This window comes from Pteropus alecto, unplaced genomic scaffold, assembly GCF_000325575.1.
Source record: "Pteropus alecto unplaced genomic scaffold, ASM32557v1 scaffold25, whole genome shotgun sequence".
NCBI lineage: Eukaryota > Metazoa > Chordata > Mammalia > Chiroptera > Pteropodidae > Pteropus > Pteropus alecto.
The window spans coordinates 13,590,364-13,606,212 of NW_006441955.1; the positions used below are offsets into that span (position 1 = coordinate 13,590,364).

The window sequence follows — 15,849 nt, forward strand, 5'->3', positions numbered from 1 at the left end:
CTGCCTAAGAAATGTGATTATGTACATTTAAAGAAAGAGTTAGTTTATACATTGACTGCGTTATCATATTTTGCAAAGCAGCTAAACTGCTTCTTGTGTAGTTTAAAGCATGTTTTAATTCATTTAAAAACAAGGACAAAATGTTACATGGTGTCTTTATAACATAGAATTAACTTTTCATTTGCTAATTAATCCTTAGCTTTTTGCCATTTATCAGTTTTTAAAATTAATATGTTTAATAGAAGTTCTGTTGGAACATAATTTAAGACAATATGAACTACAAATATTTTCGAATACCTTCAAGTTCTATGTCATATGACTTAGACAATCCTTATTAATCATCTTTGCATTTATGGTAATAGTCTTTTTTTGTACACAAATACTAGATAAAAATTGGTCATTTCATAGTTCCTAAAATGGCTATCATGTAATTTTTAATTAGTGAAAAATGTCTATAAGGGTGCCTTCCCTGGGTACGTTTTAATGATGATTGATCTAAATATCAATCTTTATTTTCTTTTATTATGTTTGCATATAAATATTTTCTTCCTAGAGGGTTCTTCTCCATTTCTATTTCTTTCCTTCTAAAGTAGAGATTCTGAAAGTTTTCACTGTATATCTTGTAGGATACTTACAACATTTGGTAGTTGATACTTTTAAATAACAATTACAATAGTCATTTTTCAGATAAAGGTATAAAGTTAGGTCTGCAGATTCAGTGTGGTTGTTAATTCTCCATATTCTTACAAAAAAGATTCCTATATTTATTATTTATCAAGTATTTATTGAGGGCCTTATATACTAAGGTGCTTAGGATATATAAGAGTACAAAAGAGACGAAAATCCCTGCCCTTATGAATTTACATTCTGGTGGGAGGAAATAATGATAAAAATAATAAATAGTAAATGACATGGTATGTTAGAAGGTGTTACGTGCTATGGGAAAAACATAAAGGGAAAGGGACATTGTGAATGCTGAGGAAATAAGGGTTGTCACTGAAATGTGGTTAGTGTGTACTTCAATAACAAATTGACATTTGAGCAAAGGCTGAAAGAAGTATATCATTATCAACTGTTACATAACAAACGACCCCAAAACTCAGTGGCTTAAAACAATTAAACATTTGTGTACCTATGAGCTGGTTTGCTGGACAGTTCTTTTGGTCTCAGTTGGGCTTGGCTTTTCTCTGTAGGGCTCTCTCATGCATCCAGGGTCAGTTGCAGATTAGCTGGTATCTGGTTTTACTGATTTTAGCTGTGCTCTCTACTCTGTATGGGGTCTCAGCTAGGACAGCTTGACTTTGCCTCATATAATCTCTTATCCTCTAGTAAATTAGCCTGGACATGTTCTTATGGTGTACAGAGATCTGCAATAGAAAGCAGAAGTACCACAGGACCTTCTGAGGCCTGGGCTCAGAACTGGCACATTACTTCTGGTACATTCTGTTGTTCACAGCATGTCACAAGACAAGTCCAGATTTATAAGGTGAAGAAATAGACTTGACTTCTTGATGGAGGACCTGCAAAGTCACATTACAAAGGGCTGTGGATACAGACAGGGATAGCCATTTTTGCTGTCTTTCACAGAAGACAAGGAAGTATGCTTTGTGGATGTAGGGGTGGTGGAAGGGTGAAGAGTGGAGGAGGTGAGAATGTACCTGGTTTTAGAACAGTAAGGTGGCTAGAGTGGTACAACGAAGTAAGCAGAGAGTAGTAGATGAAGATGGAGGAACAAGGACAAAATCAAGTAGAGTTTGTTGTTTTTATTTTTACCGTAATGAAGACTTAGGCTTTTACTCTGAGAAAAATGAGGAATCTTTAGAAGGATATTTTCCATGGCTATCATCAAGATTTTATCTTTGATTTTCAACTGTTTGAATATGTGTCTGTGTCTCTGTGTGTGTGTGTGTATATTTTTTCTTGTTAATGCTGTTTGTATGTTTGATTTGGTTTGGTTTGGTTTGGTTCGGTTTGGTTTGGTGTTTATCCTGCTGGGGACTCTCTGAGCTTCTTGGATTTATGGCTTGTTGTCTTTCATTACTTTTAGAAAAATTTCCACCTTTATTTCTTCAAATATATCTCTGCCCTCTCCTTTTTCCACTTGTATGATGCTTGACATCTTAGCCCTCTGTGTTTTACACAAATAAGCCGGTGCTTGTTTCTCATCTCTCCTTGGAAAGGTCTGTCTTTCCTTGGTTTTCAGGCTACTTGGTTGTCCTGTGACCTCAGCTCTGATAGGTTCAAAAAAAGTTATGATTTTGTAGTTCGTGCACTTTTTCTTATTGTTAGTGTAGGAGAAGCATTTTTTCAACTCTCAACTCCATGAGAAGATATTGAGTAGAGACAGGACATAATCTGATTATTGAAAATAGACTGTATTGAAAATAGACTGAAGGGTGCCCAGGAGAAAGGAAGGACACCAACTAGTATGCTATTGCAGAATTCTAGGAAGAGACTGATGATGCTTTGAACTGGGGTATAGAGAGGATAAGAAGTAGAGATTCTGGACATATATTGAAGGTTGAACCATAGGATTTCTTGAGGATCGATTGTGATATGTGAAAGAAGAAGAGTCAAAGATGATTCAGAGATTTTTGGCTTGAGCCACTGAAAGGAATGAGTTACTGTTAACTGAGATAGAGAAGAGGATAGATGGACAGTTTTTTTTTAAAGGGGGTGGGGAAGGTCAGTTTTAGACATAGAAATCCAAGTGGAAATGTCAGATAAGCAGTTGGTTACATGGGTCTAATGTTAGGTCTGCAAAATCAGTGTGGTTGTTAATTCTCCATATTCTTACAAAAAAGATTCCTGTATTTATTATTTATCAAGTATTTATTGAGGGCCTTATATACTAAGGTGCTTAGGATATATAAGAGTACAAAAGAGACAAAAATCCCTGCCCTTATGAATTTATATTCTGGAAAGGTTCTAGCTGAGATACAAATTTTGGAGTTCTCAGCACATAGATGGTTTCTGACATCTCTTCCTCCTCTGCTCCTCCACAGATAAGCCAGTGCTGCATCCTGTCTTAAAAGATTTTGTTTTTCTTGAATATTAAGCTACTTGATTGCCCTGTAACCTTAGCTCCCTGATAAGTTACAAATGCTGTGATGTTTACATATAAAAATAGAATGTGTATTTTAAAAAAAAACCTAAAGGCTGAAGAAACTGTTAACTTCTTTTTTATATAGGAAAGAGTAAGTAGTGATTGCTTATTTTAAGATTTTGGGTTTTTTGTTTATAGGAAAACCATCCCCGTGGTTATCGGTCGATACTGCCTTGTATATTCTTAAGGAAAATGAGAGTCAGGCAAATCTCCAGCTCATATGTTTCACTGAACTACGAAATAGAGAAGTATACATATTTATTTTCTAATGTCTAATATAAAAACGTAGTATGAATTCAAGTCTGAGGAAAATAGTAGTTTTCTATATTTTATTTTTTTTAACTTATGTATCTTTCAGTTTAGGTATATACAATACTAGGCATATCATATATGTTTTATTAATTGTGAAAGACTTTTTCTTGTTTGCTGAGATTTAAGAATTGAAGATTGATTGGCAGTCTTAGCTTCATAAATTGTAGGTTGTGTGACATTGTACTTCACTTTCCTCTTCTCTAAATGCCCTAATGCCTCACATGTGAACATTTTTTGTTATACTCTATAAAAATGGTTGATACCAGTGGACTTTTTCCCCCTAGATACAAGCAATTCAAGACTCTAGAAAAGTTGCTTTAGATGTTTGTCTTACTTATACTACCACTGCAAAAAAGAAAAACTTCAAGATTACTGTCCTCAGGCTTGACTCATATTATAGGGTTCAAAATTGATTGTTCTGAAGAAATGCTTTTAAATGGTTTTATATGTTGCCCATGGGGTTGCTCTGATTTTTTTCTAATTATATATTTACTCAGAGGCTGAATATGTGAGGCAGATACATAAATGTGGCTATTTATTTTATGAGGACTACAAAATACATCTGCTACACAACAGGAATAATACTATTCAAGGGCTTACTGCAATATCATATTTAATCTTTACATAGGTCCAATGACAGACAAACATTTCCCTGATGGAATGTTATATAAAAGTCTTTATTGTAGGCTTCGTAACAGACAAGAATAGTTATAGGCAAGAAACAAATAAAATGACAGAAGTTAATGTTTTGACTAAACTCTTCTTCAGAACTGACTACAAAGTTAAGTTCAAGATAAAGCATTGTCTAAAACAATAGCTTTTCCCATTTTGTTTTGGATGAAATTACTTTCTTATGAGATTGCATGTGTAAAAATCTTAGTACATAGCAAGCCTGTAATAAAGTTTGAATGAGTTTCTATTTACTTCTTTACTATATAGGCTTCTGGTTTTCTGTAATATGTCATATTTACAAAGGATTTTTTACCTTTTATTTTAGTTTCACAATTATTTTCTTTAAGAAGAGTTTTGTGTCCATGAAAGACTTTCCATTTGCCATCCACAGTGGCAGTTCAAGGTTATTATGTGGCAATAAGGGAGGTTCATGAGACAGCGTATATTAGGGAGCAGCAAAAACTGCTTTTCACTCCTGGGTACTAGTCTACATCTGGCTAATCTAAGAGATCATGGCTTCCAAAGAATGGGTTTGGTCAATCTCTAGCCTTCAAAATGACCCTCAGCTTTATTGAATTGCTTTTTGTATCAAAATAGGACATGATCACTTTAGGATGATTATGGTCCCTCTGATTTGTGAGCACAGAAATAGGGCAAAACCCAGAATTCAGATGAGCAACTTTATTTTGTATGTGAGTACCCAGGATGACCTAAAATATACCTGGGTTTTTAAAGTTTTTGAAAGAGAGAAGTCCTTAGGGCTATTCCGTGCTGAAGGGCAAATAGCTGTTTGCTTAACTATTATACATGACTAAAAAATGTTTAGATTTAATATATTTGACAGAGACAACCCCTAGGTTTTATAGGAAGCCACTGGGCTCCAGAAAGCACCTAGAAGGTCCATAGAGAGATACCATTTTGCTTTCTTTTATAAAAGAGGAGACTAAAATGTTTTCCTATACAAATGTCCTGGCACTTAATATAAATATCTTGTGATGGAAAATAATTTTGTATAAGGTAGTTTTATCTGAGATTCTGCCATCTTGTTTTACAGTTCATATTACATGAGTAGAAGTAAAATTCTACTGCTTTTGTGTACATAATTGGATTCTTACAGATATGGCTAATTTATAGAAATAGTGAACTCTTAATTAAATTTATTTCATTTTTATTTAGTGTCATTGAAATCTGATTTACAGATTATATATTTGAATCAAATTAGGGAACTGTTACCTGGAAAAGTTATTATAAGATCTGTCTTTGCTTTCTGTGGAAGATATTTACATCACAAACATTTTTTCAAGATTATTAGGGAAGATTTAGAAGTTATATAACTTCTCACCTTTTATAGTTTGGAGAATTAAAAATGTATGTGTATATATATATATCTACATTTAATGGTCTTGTACTGGCGTTACCATTAAAAAAATTTTTGAAGCCTGTGAAAGATTGATAGAATCATAATAGAATTGGTGAACATTGATTTAAAAATTATTTCTAATGCTTTTTTTTCCCCAGAAGGAAAATTAAAAGTCATGAAGCTCAGCTGTAATTGGAAAAAAGTCATTAAGCTCACGGTGGGGTTTTTGTTTTTGTTTTTGTTTTTTTTCCAATTCTTTCGAGAAAAGGTTTTTGGGTGGACTGGTGAACTAGGACCTGGAATTTATTGGTTAATTCCTTCCACAACTGGCTGTTGGCTGAGGAAAGAAATAAAACCAATAACAGAAGAAGCCCAGCTTGTGTATAGAGATGAAACAGGAGAATTATTCCTTACAAAGGAATTTAGGTAAGTTTTGTTTCTTAAGGTTAGTTAAAACAATGACGTCTAGACTGGATCTGTATACTAGTAGCCTGTCTTCCATGCTTTCTTTTGGCTAGCCACCACTCTACTCCCATATTCCAATTCAGTAATTCAACTTTTTCACTAGGCATCTGAAAGTGACCTTCCATTCATGGGCCTGAGATTTCCATTCATTTGTGGGTTCCACACATTTAGCAAGTCAACTTTAGTCACATATCTACCAATTTCTCTCCCAGTAGGTACTACCTTAAAATAGATCCTGCTAGTTGCACTATTGACTTAGATTACAGTCAAATATGAAATATGAGCACTTAAATAGTTCTCCTGTGCCCTAGATATACACAACAACATCTGGTAGAGAGGAAGAAGAAAGTAGATTAGAGAAAGGAAAAAAGAAGGGACCTACCATTCTTTGAGGTCCAGCTACAGTTTGAGATACTGTAGTTGCTTTAGAAGCTTCTTTATCTCATGTAATACTAGACTGAGTAAAAGATATATTTGGATACATTAACTTTATAGTTCACTAATATGGTTCAATGCCTTGATATTGCTTTCTTTTGAAAGTTATCTTCATAGAAACCTTCAGTTACCTTGGAGACAAGAAATAATTGCGATTTTTATAATTTTAGATCAACTTTATCAGATATATTTGAAGTAATTGATTTAGATGGAAATGGTCTTCTTAGCCTTGAAGAATATAATTTTTTTGAATTGAGAACAAGTGGTGAGAAATGTGATGAAGATGCTTGGGCTGTCTGCAGAGGTAAACGCTTTTCTTTTTCTTAATAGATATGTAAAAAATATATATAGCCCCCTCTCATCCTCATGAAGTAAAATGTCAAACTTCACTATGGAATATTATTATAGCAATTAGGACCATTTAGAAATAGTAGCATTGTTTGTAGATCATAAAAACTTCAACATTTATTTCCTTAAATTGATAGTTGGTACAATACTCAAGTTAAAAGAAAATATGAATCATAGTACTTAAGTGAAATTTTATTTTCAGTTTATGCTCTTTGGAGCTTAGGATGTAAAAACTTTGCCCTAGCTCTTGGTTATCAATGGGACTGAAGTGGTCAAGAGCCCCTAACTGTGTCCAGGAGAGGGCAGCAAAGAGCTAATAAGCTAGAGTTTACTAAAAATTAAAAGTTTCCAAGAAGTTTTTTATACCTATTAAGAATTCTTCCTTTTTTTAATTTAAATTGAATTAAGAAAGGTCATTCATAGAGGTATGGAAGCCAAAAGTACCAAGATGGGCAAGAAAAATACTGAGAACGAGGCGAAAGCAGTTGTCGCTTAGGTGCAGTCTGGGAATAAGTTAGGGCTTTGTATTTAAGCAGGAACTGAAAGATCAAAAGGGAAACCAAAAAGCCATAGCCAACCCTAGGTCACACAACAAGAAGTTTGAGGAGGCCAGAATGCAGTGAAGAGAAAGGTTAATTCTCATATTGCTTTCACTGGGGTAGTATGTGTCCTGCTCTGGTTCTTAAAAAGGTCTAAGCTTGGCAAAGTCCATGAGCTAGGTGGAAGTCTGATACGTATGTTTATCTGAACAACAAGTAAGGTAGAAATATTATTATTATTATAATGGTTTTTAATAATACATCTCTTTTTAACTGAAAGTTTATATAGCATAATCAATAATAAGAAATGTGTATTGATTTATAATATTAAACTTCAATTGACAGGATTCATAATACACGTAATGGAGTATTATTTTGAGGAAGATAAAATAATCTTATAACTTCAGTGATATAATCTTTTGATTCTCTATTGTTAACACTAGAGCACATTCCATAAGAATGACGATAATTAGTATTTTCTTATGGTAAAGTTGTTGATAAATAAAATTTTAATTTAACAATTTAATCAACATAGTAGAGTTGATAGTTAACATTTTTTGAGAATTTACCATGTACCAGGTGGAAACACTTCTACACATTAATTCTGTGTTAGAATATCATACAGTACATAACTTTTTCAGACCAGCTTCTTTTACTTAGCAATATACATTTATGTTTCTTCCATGTCTTTTCTTGGCTTGATAACTCATTTCTTCTTAGTGCTGAATAATATTCCATCATATGAAGATACCACATTTTGTTTATTCATTCTCCTATTAAAGGACATCATGATTGCTTACAAGTTTTGGCAATTATGAACTGTTATAAACACTCATGTGCATAGTTTTGTGTGTGCATAGTTTTCAACTCATTTAGGTCATTTCAATTCAGTGATTGCTGAATGGTACAGTAAAACTACATTTAACTTTGTTTTTATATATATATTTATAGTTATAATTTTTTTTGGTGACATTGGTTAATGAAATCCAATAAGTTTCAGCTATATTCTTTAACAATAAGGCATATATATATATATATGTGTGTGTGTGTGTGTATATATATATTAACACACAGTGTAAATATATATACACACACACATATATATGTGTAAATATATTTACACTGTGTGTTCACCTCCCATAGTTAGATTTCTTTCTGTCACCATATATTTGACCCCTTTTACCCTGTCTACCTCCACCCTCTCCTTACCCCTTACCCTCTAGTAAACCACTAGTCTATAGTCCATGTCCATGAGTCTCTGTTTGTTTGTCCTGTTCATTTATTGCTTTTAGGTTTATGTCCCACATGTGATATCATGTGATTTTCAACTTTTTCTGTCTGGCTTATTTCATTTAGCATGATTATCTCGAGGTCCATCCATGTTTGATGTGTAGTAACATTTCATTGTTTAACTTTGCAATTCTTTAATGAAATATGACATCAAGCATCTTTCCATATATTTATTTACCATCTGTATATCTTCTTTGGTGAAAAGTCTGTTCATATCTTTTGCCCATTTTTCGATTGAGATGTTTGTTTTCTTATTGTTGAGTTCTTTGTATATATTCATTACAATTCTTTATCAGTTGTGCGTTTTGCAAGTATTTTCTCTCAGTCTGTGGCTTTTCTTTTCATTCTCTTAATATTGACTTTCACAGAGCAGAAGTTTTCAATTTTAATGAAGTCCCACTTATCAAGTTTTTATTTTATGGATCATGTTTTTGGCGTTGTATCTAAAAACTCATAGGTCACCACATTTTCTCTTGTTACCTTGAAGTTTTATAGATTTATGTTTTGAGTCCATGACCCATTCAAGTTAATTTTTGTGAAAGATGTAATGTTCTTGTCTAGATTAATTTTTTTTGCATGTGGATGTCCAGTTGTTCCAGCACCATTTGTTGAAAGACTGTTCTTTCTCCATTGAATTGACTTTGCTCTTTTGTCAAATATGAGTTAATATATTTGTATATGTCTATTTCTAAGCTTTCTGTTCTGTTCCACTGATCTATTTGTCTAATCTTTTCCCAGTATCACACTAGATTGATTACTTTAAAGTAAGTCTTGAAGTCGGGTATTAATAAACTTAAAAAAAATTATTGGAGGATTGAGAATTTTAAGTTTTAACAGTAGACTAATTATTGATACTCTATAGTACGGTAGATACATTTTTCTTGAAAGTTATAATTGCTTTGTATTACATATCAAATATTAATTTTTTTCATTTTGCTTTACTACATAGTAGTTCCATCCTCCATTTTAGTGGCTACCAATTCTATGATCTAATTTAATCTTTACATTTTTTTACTTGCAAAAGTTGAGTCACTTTTCAGACTCTAAATATTTTAAACTGTTAATTTAGTCAACCAGTTTTAAACAGTTATGTCTCTGCTGTTCTTCTCACATAAGAATACCCACTTCCCTTGGGTATATTATAGCTGGGAGTTGGAAAATGGAATCTTTCTTGTTTTAGGGCAATTAACAGAGTTGGAAAATGCAATCTTTCTTGTTTTAGGGCAATTAAGAGAATATAATCCATAATGAGTACCTGTTTATTATCTATATTATAGACAAATTCAGGAATTATACATATTTAGATACTTCTAGTTGAATTTAGCTTTGCTTACAAATAATATTAAAATGGACATACTTAGATTTGTCTGAGACATTTACGAACTCCAAAGTCTTTCCTATATTATCTAACAGATTTTAAAGACTAGGCGACAATTTGGTTAAAATTATAATAATTTAGGCATATGGCAGTCTCCTTAAATCTGGCACCATCCCCATCTCCCTTTTTGAAACACCAGTAGTTTGGGGGGTATTACATTAAATTTATCCAGGTTCTGCTGGGTTTAAGTGGCAAATATATAGGAAGCATTTTAATTTTTTTTGAAATATTAATCAGTATCTACTCTACATAAGCAGACAGGTTGGAATTTACCTAGAAGAAAATACAATTTCCTCTAATTTTGTAATATATATCTATTATTTATAACTTAAGACTTTGTTGAAAAACTAAATCATGTACTGTGATGGTTATTATGCTGAGTTATGGAAATTAGAATAGTATGTCTCAAACATTTTGTGAGCCATTCTTATTCCAAGTCTATACAGGCTCACAGATGCATGAGGCCTCCTTTAAAATAAATACTTATGAATAATATATAATAGGAATTTAAAATGTGTGAATTTTAAAATTACATAAAAAAGAACTTTTGATTGTTTTGACAGAGAATTTTCGTACAAAGAAGAATGAACTAACAAGACAGGGCTTTATGGATCTGAATCTAATGGAAGCCAATGATCGAGAAGGAGATCCTCGTGATCTTTGGGTAACTCTGCACTCAATGGGCTACAATAAAGCTCTGGAATTGACAGAGGTAAAGCAATCAGAAAGTTTGGAGTGGATTTAAAGTACATGAACATTTTACTGACACATGACTTTTGAATTAGAGACTCAAATTCTTGAACATCAGTATATGAATGAATCCTGGGTGCAATAGCATGTTTCTGCCAGTTTATGCGAGTTTCTATTTTTAGCTGAAATTTAGTTACTACCAATATTTTAATAATTCAGGAACCAAGGATTTGAACATACGATATGCAGGGGAAAATATAATTTGAAAAATTATATTTCTTAATTGGTGATAGCTATTTGAATTGCGAAAGTCTCATTTCTTTAAGGAAACTCTTTGTCCTAACAGAATAAAGCCTCTCTTAGAATAAGAGGAATGTGTCTGCATGAGAACTGGAATTTTGATCTTTTGACAAAGGATAGTCTTTGGATTAATATTTGTAAAACAGTTGGGACAGTGCTTGGCTCATTTAAAGCACTGTGTTTGTATTAGCTATCATTATTATTTATTAACATGATAGGTATAGAAGTTGAATAAGACTTGTAATAAACCAGAGGAATAATAAAAATTAGGCCTTCTTAAATTCTATATTTTCGTGTCAGGCTTAAAAATAAAGAATTTAAGAGTTTCAGACCACACATTAGATAATGATATATTTGTTTATATTCTTAAAATTAAAAATAACATCTATCCTTTCTATAAATAAATCAACTTAGGAAGGTAACACTAGCAACAAATTTTAAATTGGGGGTGTATTGAGACTTTGGTTTCATTCCTAGTTTTGTCATCATTCAAAATCCCTCGTAAACCTGTTTACTGAAAAGTTTACTAATTTTTTTTGCCATTATTAGTAATAGGATGTGGATAATCCTACTTTAGCTAACATTCAGCGAACCCCACATTTTAACCATGGTGCAAAATCAGCTTCTAATCTATGAATAATATTGTGTCTGCTACACATACTTTCACTTAATAGAGAAATTAGTAAAGAGCAATTTAAAACATTTTATAGCATTTACTGATGTCATTGACCTTTGATACCATAGGCAAGAAGGATTTCTGAAAGAAGACTTTAAATTTAAAGTTTATTTATTCATTTATTGAATATGTAATATATTCACATCATTGAAAATTAAAAAGGTAAAGAAATATATACAGAGTTATGCTGGTTAGTTATATTCTCTCCATGCAGAGCAGAATGCTCATTTTATTTATAGGATTTTAGGGAAGCATGGTTCCTCAGATGAGACTTTTGATTGTTTGACATTCAGCCATATATTTATTGACATGAATCTGTCCCTTACTGCTTGACTTTCAAAAGTGAGGAGCTGACACTGGTTGGCTTACAAAACTGTTCATTAAGATGGGTTATTGCAGATCAGTTGAACAAGTTTAAACCAGTTCTAATGACTACTTGTTACCATGACAATAGAAAAACAGATTTTTTTCCCCATAAGTTTGTGGGAACTGTTTTGTTCCTAGCCTCCCCTTTTGATTTTCACACAGCTAAAACTGTAGAAGAAACTGTCAAAGATTCACTCACAACTGTTCTTGATTCTCTTTGAAGAAGAGGTTTCTTTCATCTGTGGTAATCTGATTTTCAGTTTGTGTATTTATCATGATTTCATCCTGTTTTTGTCTTTAAGTCATCTGTTGGGACTATACAGAAGCATTTTAAGACTCTGCATAACATTTAAACTCTGAAACAAACATGTATAACTAGGAATATTATAAGAAGGGGCTGAAGGATACTCCAGAAATCATGAGCCTAAATTTTCCAAGTTTGGCCAAGAAAAGTCCCAAGGATTCCCTAAATCTTTGTATAACCTTTCGTAGTTAGCACTTTTTATTAATTGTAGATGATTTTACTTGTAGTGTTAATCCAGGTACAACATATAGTATTAGCATTGGTGCAGACTCCTCCCTGGTTGGTCAAAAGAAAATCAAGTCTTTTTTATTACCTGTCAACTGCTTGAGTTAAGGAATTTAAGCTGGTTTGTTGTGTGCCCCCCAGGAACAATTTTTTTTATGACTACCTGGAGTCTAACTGCTATGAATGTGCTCACTGTCTTTAGGAATCTTTTTCTAAAAAATGTTTTATTATTTTGGAGTGGATTTAAGGAAATATAACTCATTGAGGGTATTGGGGAGTCATGTCCTTAGAATGGCCTAACTAAAGCAGTAGAAAATAATTAACCTTGGTGCTAGGTTGGCATTAAATAGTCTGATTTCTACATAAAAGCTGCACAAGAGATGTAATTATCCTTAGTGGAACTGCAAGTATATTATTTCTTGGTGCTGTAACAAATAGTAGTTGTTACATTTTATATTTCTCATAGTTTAAACACATTTTCCTTAAAACCTGTACTTAGACAAGTTATTGTTACTAATAAGAAGAACATGGTAGGCCAAGTCAGACATATATACCCCTAAATCAGTGATGAAGACAGCTATGAATAAACAAGAGTATACAAAGAAGAGTGTAATATATAGAAAAATCTTGTTCATTGGTCTTAAGATGAAGTCGCTTCCTTCATATGAACATGTACTTGTTCAAAGGTTCTAGGTTAACAGTTAATTCTGTGGACTGTCTGCTTCTGGAGGTTCTCTAGAGAACCTCAGTTTAAGATTTTGAAAGAATGAACCCTTCCAGTTCTGTTAAGGCCCTTTTCATTTTTCTAGAGGTTTGGGAATGATAAAGACAAAAATATTTTTTGAATAAGGAGCAAACCCTTATGGAATCAAAATTTATAAATAATTGTTGAAGTTAAAAGCATCCCTTGTTACAGAATTGATCATTTGGAATGTCTGAGGCAGTGATGATAGTTAAGGTTTTTTCAACAGGGAAATATTTTGACTCATTCTGAAAATAAATGTACTATTGTTAATAGTATATAGTCATAAACCACAGAAGAAGAATCAACTGTATAAAATCAATTTGGAAATGCTCAGAGAGTCTTTTAGGACTTATTCTCAGTTCACGTACCACAGTTTTTCCAGGTTAATTTAGTTACAGATAAAGCATGGACTGACCACATCCTTCATTATCATAAGAAAATTTTCCTCAGTGTTTAATATTATAGCCTATTTATCTCCATTGGAATGAGTTGTTTCATGGAGATTTTATCTAGTGTCTAGGTGGCCATCCTGGTTTTGCCAGATCTTATCCCCATGGCCATGGGTCTTAAAATCTGATTGTACTCAGTGTTGTTGTTGTTGTTGATGTTGTTGTTGTTGTCGTCATCGTTGTTTTTGTCAGAATTTGGCAGGCCAGGTTTTGTGTGTATCTACGATGACATCCTTAAACTTCTCCATGGATTTATTTTGTTTTGTTGTTGTTTTATATAAGTTGTTTTATTAGTCAGAGAAGTCTGTTTAGTATTATCGACAAAAGAATGTACAGCCAATAGAAAAGTTTTATAGGAGTTTATTTGAACCAAATTTTGAAGACATGCCCCAAAGCAAAATCTCAATGGACTGAGAAAATGCTCCAGAGAATGGTAGTTTGCAGCTTATTTTATACATTAGAATCAAAGGAGAAGATGTAAGGAGGGTTACATGAAATCCATTGGTGGTAGATTAAGAGGACAAGAGAAAGCAGAGCAGGGGAATCTCTGGGATTGGATAAAAAGCAAAACAGAGAGATACATACTTCTTTTATATTGGCGGGTACAGGATAGTTAATTAACATTTACAGTACATAGAGATGGTATGTGAGGAGCAAGATGACAATGAGGGGTTCTTTGGTTTTATTCCTTTTCTCTGAATATTATCAGTTAATATGCTAACCAAAAATCAGAATTTTATGCTTTTTTTATTATTCAATTCATAGTACTAAAGTTTTCCTTTAAAAGTATATCAGAAGGACAAGCTAGAAGATGCAGGACACCTTCTTAAATCATATGATAATCATATTAATAATAAATTATTTTAAATTCTGTCAAAAGGCTATAACAAGGTTTGCTTTTTCTTTCATATCAGGCATGCCCATTTATCATTGATATCTATGCAGACAAATGCAAGCCAAGAATTAAAGCTGTCCATATGGAGGGATGTAGTGGGCAACTTGAGAAGGCCATTTGTAAATCTGTCCTTAACAAAGGTGATGCCAAAGTAATGGATGGCTATGAAAATATTATTGTATATACTTACAAGCATGACACCTGGATAACTTCAGTTATTGAAAACAAGGTATTAGTTATGAGGTGTTTCTCCTTATAACTGCAATGTTTATTAATATGTTCCATCTATCTTTTTTCTTACTCTATCCTTGCATAGTAGTTAAATATCCCATTACATTAATAATATTTATAATTAGCAATTATTCTTTCTCAGATTTCTAATTCAAACTGGGCATGATAATTTTTATATATTTTTTAAAGTCTTGAGATAATTGTTTTTCTCTTAAATTATTATGAAATTAAATGTTTGGAGATCTATGAAAATAGAGCATAATCTGGGTACAAAGTATATTATTTAGTTTGTTACTGTCAGTCTTCACATAAGCATAGACATTTGAAACATTAGACATTATATTTTAAAGACCTATAAACAAAGAAAAAAATTTAGCCCAATTTTTTACACAAACTTTGCATATAGAAATTTTATCATCTTATCTAATTAAATATATCCCAATGTCTAGGACCTGTTTTTATCAAGCCAGATATTTCTAGCTTTGACCATCTTCCCAGCTACTATTGATATTGTAGGTAAAGAGAATAATGCATAAATTCTTTAAGTGAGAGATACCTAGTTTTCTAGAAATTACAAATTTTCATAAAACCTTACTCAAGATAGCTGGGTGTTTTAGAACTGTTGGCTTATTTCTTTTAGTTCCTGGGTGAGACTATTTTTATGCCTGCCATAAATTTCTTAAGGTGCTTAAGTATTTGGCTGAGTATTGAGTCAGTGCAAGTATACGTTATGTAACTAACTCTCCTGGTCTCAATAAGGGCCACCAGTAAGTATAACATGGTCTCTGCTTCAAAGTGTTTATGGGCTAGTTGGAAAGACAAAATTATACTCTCAAAAGAAATCAGAGAATAATTGAATGTTAAATAATGCAGTATTTTTGTATGTGCAGTAGGAATTTTACCGTATTTGTATTTCTTGTGGATGACGTTAGTCTGGACTATAGAAATTGGCGAAGGATTTGTGATGGAGGGAAGGATAACTAGGATTTAGATGTGCAGAGAGACAGTCTCTAGAAGTAGGGGAAAATAGTATAAGGAGGAACATGAAGAAGGATTAATATGA

At 32.6% G+C, this 15,849-nt stretch overlaps 1 protein-coding gene across 2 annotated transcripts in view; it reads left to right on the plus strand.

Moving 5' to 3' along the window:
• Positions 1–15,849, plus strand: part of EFCAB7 (EF-hand calcium binding domain 7) — a 36,318-nt gene that overhangs the window by 17,337 nt on the left and 3,132 nt on the right. For both annotated transcript variants that reach the window (XM_015595119.2, XM_025052024.1), the window contains exons 8-12: positions 3,245–3,354; positions 5,719–5,876; positions 6,521–6,654; positions 10,469–10,617; positions 14,575–14,784. In XM_015595119.2, the coding sequence (XP_015450605.2) occupies positions 3,245–3,354; positions 5,719–5,876; positions 6,521–6,654; positions 10,469–10,617; positions 14,575–14,784 (761 nt within the window). The remainder of the gene's footprint in view (positions 1–3,244; positions 3,355–5,718; positions 5,877–6,520; positions 6,655–10,468; positions 10,618–14,574; positions 14,785–15,849) is intronic.